Source organism: Protomyctophum parallelum, assembly GCF_964188405.1.
Source record: "Protomyctophum parallelum genome assembly, chromosome: 19".
NCBI lineage: Eukaryota > Metazoa > Chordata > Actinopteri > Myctophiformes > Myctophidae > Protomyctophum > Protomyctophum parallelum.
In genome coordinates this window covers 42,644,011-42,649,405 of record NC_139717.1, presented here as the reverse complement: position 1 = coordinate 42,649,405, position 5,395 = coordinate 42,644,011, and the positions used below count along the sequence as shown (strand labels likewise).

General features: G+C 41.0%; 1 protein-coding gene across 3 annotated transcripts in view; it reads left to right on the top strand.

Moving 5' to 3' along the window:
• The first annotated feature begins 596 nt into the window (after positions 1-596).
• chga (chromogranin A) overlaps positions 597-5,395 on the top strand; it is a 17,352-nt gene continuing 12,553 nt past the window's right edge. For all 3 annotated transcript variants that reach the window (XM_083789730.1, XM_083789729.1, XM_083789728.1), the window contains exons 1-3: positions 597-851; positions 1,340-1,389; positions 4,329-4,422. In XM_083789730.1, the coding sequence (XP_083645856.1) occupies positions 803-851; positions 1,340-1,389; positions 4,329-4,422 (193 nt within the window). In that variant the 5' untranslated portion in view covers positions 597-802. The remainder of the gene's footprint in view (positions 852-1,339; positions 1,390-4,328; positions 4,423-5,395) is intronic.

Here is a 5,395-nt window from a genome sequence, read left to right as displayed (position 1 = left end):
TGTATAATGAAGTAGGCTACAAAAAAACGAATTGTATTAGTATTGTGCAATATTATTTACAATACATTGCAGTTGATGGCTAAAATACATATAGAGCGGTTAAAGTGGTTAATGTATTTTTGTGTAGTAATACTCAAAATCTGCAAGTATAGCCTACTGAAAATGTTACATACTCAACTGAAGTACTAAATACCACAAAATGGTGGTAGCCTACAATTACACAATACCTTACAATACCTACTTACAATACCTTACCTTACAAGTACCTTACAGACTACAGTAGGTACTTAGTTTCTCAGTTACTTTCCATCCTTGCCTTTACACGCCCGGTGTTATCCGGTGTCATCACTATCACACAGCCCTGGCTCTTAAATCCTCCGTATAGGCTACAATGGCACCAAAATGGACCCGTATGGTATGGCGCTTTGTACAATCTCAGAGGTTAAACGAACACCGTCGATTCTAATAGTGTGAAGACGATGTCACGATGATGTCATTTCCTCTCTGTCCAATGCCAGGCGTTCAGTATAAAGCGTGCTGCGGGCTTGCAGCGATGTGTTCGTGTGGTGTGAACCATAAGGACCGCATAGGTCCATCCATGCAGAGGTACCACCGTGCTCTCCAGAAAGAACGAAAGGCGGCCAAGTTTTGTCCAGCATGCATCCATAAAACAAAACACCATCTGCAGCACTCGAAGGAGGCGGAATCAAAGCTTCTGGGGAGGCGGAGAAAAAAACAAGGCTTTGCCCAATTTTCTCATATTGCTGGAGAGCTTGGTTGGATGTGTCTATAATTTGCGAAGATGATCGTGAGAGGATTGTTGTTGTTTTTAACAACATTATCTAACTGCGGTAAGAAAAAGGCTCGACCCTGCATGCCCCGTTCCATTTAAAGTTGAATGAGTAAAATGGCTGTTGAACTGTTTGTGTCTCATGATGTCCTTCCTCCATTCAGGACCAAGGACAGCGGCAAGTATTATTTGTGTTGTGTGCGTGCGTGTATGCGTGCGCGCGCGCGAGAGAGAGAGAGAGAGAGAGAGAGAGAGAGACGTCTGTCTGTCATATGGGAGCCTTGCGGCGTTAGAATCGAATGCAGGGCAAAAAAAACACTCACCTGCAGTTTTAGCGCAGTTAGCAAGTCCTAATTCAATGGTTCTTTTAAAGTTGTGAGTTAGATTATTTGTTAATTATACATTATTATTATTATTTTCTTTTAATATGTCGTTTAGTCTAATTTTGGATTCAGCTGTTAAGGACAGCCTGGCTGGGATCATAATATGACCAAATAATTAAAATCTGTGTGACAATGTTATGTTGACATGCTTTACCTTATTTTCCAGTTCTGTCATTGCCAGTGACTTCAAGTCACCTGGAGAATGAAGACGTCAAAGTAAGCAGCAATTATTTTACACATTATTTATTACTTATAACAAATGACTGAAATATGGTGTGTAATGGTTGATAAATGACAGAGTTACCGTGTAGTGGTCCCTCTACTGTACTGTCACTATACTGTACTGTAACACCCCAAATCATCATATATATAGTTAATATGTGTGTGTGTTAGGCTGCGCAACAGTGACACTTGGTTGTGAAAACCAACCAAATGCCATTTCGTGCTCAGACAGACCGACCCAGCCAGGGTCCCAGGGACACAGCCAGACAAAAATTGCTAGGAGTCTAGGAGTGGTTGCTCCACTCAAAAATACAATATTGTATAAAAGCCAACTTCTCATCGGTCAACTATAATTACTTCACCACCCTTCACTCTCAAAAGGTAAACTGGAGCTAGAAATATACACCAGCCAAGCAATTTGTCCTGTATTACATTTCTCACCACCAACTAGGGGCGAGTTCACTTTGACTTCAGAATCAATAAAGCCCATTCCTAGCTCCAGCACAGCGGAGAGTCATGACCCTTTAGTTGAGACAGGGATCCATTTCACATCCCATACGAGAATTAGATGCTGTTTGTTTGTTGAAGACCATTATTAAAGTGGATAGATTTTAGGTTGATACTGCAGATTGAAGATACACAATATGGTTCTCAAACCTTTTCATGTCAAGGACTTTTTAATGTTTCATCACTTCATTATGTTCAGCTGTCAGAAAAACATATCTGTCCAGCTTAATGCATTATTCCAAATGTTCCATGTAAATATCCATTGACACTGTAACATGGGGGACAAATATGGGACATTTTATGCTATAGAGATGGCCATTAATATAGTTATCAACCATATTTTCAGAATCATGAAAATGTATCAATTATAATATAACTATAATTAAGCTTAATCCATTCTGACCGGGCACCCATTTTGGTGTTGGCATCATGTTATGCTTTAGCTGTTGAAAAATAGCAGATCTACAAGCTCATATCGCGCCACCGAGTGGCGCGATACGAGCTTGTAGGTCTGCTATTTTTTTTAAATCGAAGACACTTTTAGAATCTGATCTCAGGTCAGAATGGGTTAACAGAGGGGACATTTATACTTTACCACATCAGTAATGCTGTGTAGGGTTGTGTAGGGTTTCCTTTCAAAGATTCTTTCTCTAGCCAATGACTTTCTGAAGTCATTTGGTTATAGAGAACTAGTCAGGGAACATTTACAGGTGGATTTGCATCAGCTTGACATGGGGGACAGGGGGACAAAATAGATTTACACATGTATCACAATGAATAACATTTGGTGATAATAAGATTTCAAAATTTAGATTTTGTTTGAATTTGATTAGATATATTGAAGATATATGAAGCTGAAAAAACATGCGGAGGACATGGCGTTTTAGCATACCTCTACTCAAATCAAAGGGATTATTTTATATTTATTTCACTCTGAGGTACATTTTTTTTTGTTTTTGCTTAAGGTATGATGTATTATGACCTGGGGACACAAATGGCACTGAATACTAGGAATAACCCATATTATATATTTATTTACTCATTTTGGCTGGGGACCCCCTGGAACATCCCACAAGGGCCCCTGGGGGTCAATCGGCCCCTCACTTTGAGAACCACTGCTGTAGATAGATACTGTAAGAGAATAAGCGAGGAGAGGAGTGACAAGATGGAAATAAGAGATACAGCGTAACCGAGGAATGCTTCAAAGACCCAGAGAGAAATAACGAGTATTCTTTTTTTATAATTAGGCCTTTGAGTGAGTCACTGGGCACTGAAAGCACAACGGAAAGGAATTTGATCTCGTCCTATATCTTGGGACTGAGAGTCACATCTTTGGATAAAGCAAGGGTTTTCTACCCTTTTCATTTCAAGGCCCATTATTTATTCTGCATTTGAGCCACGGACCACCGTTTGAAGATATTTGGCCTCTCAGACCCAAGTGTTAGAATATTCTGTTGTCGTCGGATACTAGGATTTTGTCCACAATTCCATGATGTATTGATGTGGCACCATTAGGAGAGACAACAGGCGTTTATCAAAATAACACTTATTCTACATTCTCTTAATTGCTTTACAGAGCAATGGAGAAAGAAAGAAAAGAAAAGAAAGGCATAAAACATTAAAAATAATAGCAGTAATGCAATACAGTGAGGACATGAATAACAAAAATGCAAAAGATCAATTACAAGCAAGAGTGTAGCAGTGGGTCTTGAGCTGTGCTTTAAAAATGTCTATAGAGACTCCCTGTCAAAGGGAGTCAGGCCAGCAGTGGAAGAGCTGAGGGGGGCGGTTTGGAACATATTTAGGCCGGCAGTCATGTAGGTAGGATTTGGTTACCAACTCTCCATCATTTTGCCGGGGGACCACCTGGAACCCCATCAAGGACCACAGGTGGTCCCTGGACCACTGTGGAATAAAGGATTACTGGAGTGAATTGATACACAAACATTGGACATTCAACATGCAGGCTCCAAATCCCTTCCTGGAGCAGAGCCCACTTGAAATATCCTAAAAGCATTCATGGCCCACACACGGGCCGTGGGCATTTTCATGTTTATTTTAACGACCAATCAATGTGATTGTGTTGCGGCTTGGATAAATTAATTAACATAGTGGATGGATTTGTTTTTACGTCGGGATACCCCGTCCAGGACAGGCTTCAGATCTGAACCCATTTGATTTGGCGTTGTGACCGCATGCCCTTGCACCCACAACCTTCCACATGAAAGGCATTATGCTTTAACCACTACAACGTTTTTATTTATCGTGGTATCGCAATGAAATATAATTTGTGAAGCTTTAAAGAAAAAGAATAAATATAAAAATCATTAAAAATCATTAGGTTTATTGCGACCTATGGTCGCAATAAACAATAACTAATTAGTAACCCAGTAGCTAACAGTCCTGTGTTCTTTCTGTCTGCCCAGGTGATGAAATGCATAGTGGAGGCATTGGCTGATGTGTTGTCAAGACCGCACCCCTTGCCTGTCAGTCAGGAGTGCTTGGTTTTGCTGAGAACAGGTAAGAGCTTGACACTAGGGAATGAATCCCTGCTTTAGTCCTATAACCTTCCACCAGAAAATCAATTCTACATCCTCCACCCAACCCTGTTGTTGTTTTGAAAAATAGATGAATTCCTTCTTTTGGATAGCAACACGCTTGTTTGATGCTTTGGTTCCAGTCTTACATTGCGTCAGGAAAGGGTGTTAATCCGATGGACATCTCGGCCATGTTGTTGCCATGATTTAAAATATGCCACAGTATGTTTCATACATAATCCCCCCATTTCTGAGTGCCATGGCCATGTAATCTGCAGTAATCTCCAGTGATGAAGATTTATTTCCACTCCTTTTTCCATGTCCACACAGGAAAATCCTCTATGTTCATTTATAAATATATATCTGAGAGTGTACACATGTATACGTCAGAGAGGCTTGTCGACATCAGCAGAGAAAGCAGGTGTCCTTATCCAATGCACTAGACTAGACCCCTGGGAAATGGTGCACTTACTGTACTATTACCATTACCACTTACTCAGTACTTACTGCACGACTTAGTTACCCAAGCCGTGCTACTTATATATATAGTGATTTGACGGTAGGCCTTCCCGGGATCGAACCCAGGAGGACCTCATGCTCCGCTGACTGAGCTACCGAGAGCCGAAAATGTAACCGAACGGTTAGACTTTCAGAATTAAATGAACACGTGGCTTGTGTGTCTCTATGGGCTGTCGCTGTGCTTGGGTTGAAAGCACCTTGAGGCATATAGTAGTGAGTGCATTGCTGCTATAAGTCAGAATAAACGAGAGTAAATGCCAGCGAGCGAGTGCCGTTATTGTCAACATCGTTCTGCTGCTACGGCAATTTAAGACATGCAGTTGTGGAGCTATTGAATCCACAACGGCAGCAAGACATGGTCTTCACACCACCCTGAACAAAATAATGAGGTCCTCTAATTGGAACCAATATTTTCTCCGCAGTCGGGTAGAAACCAA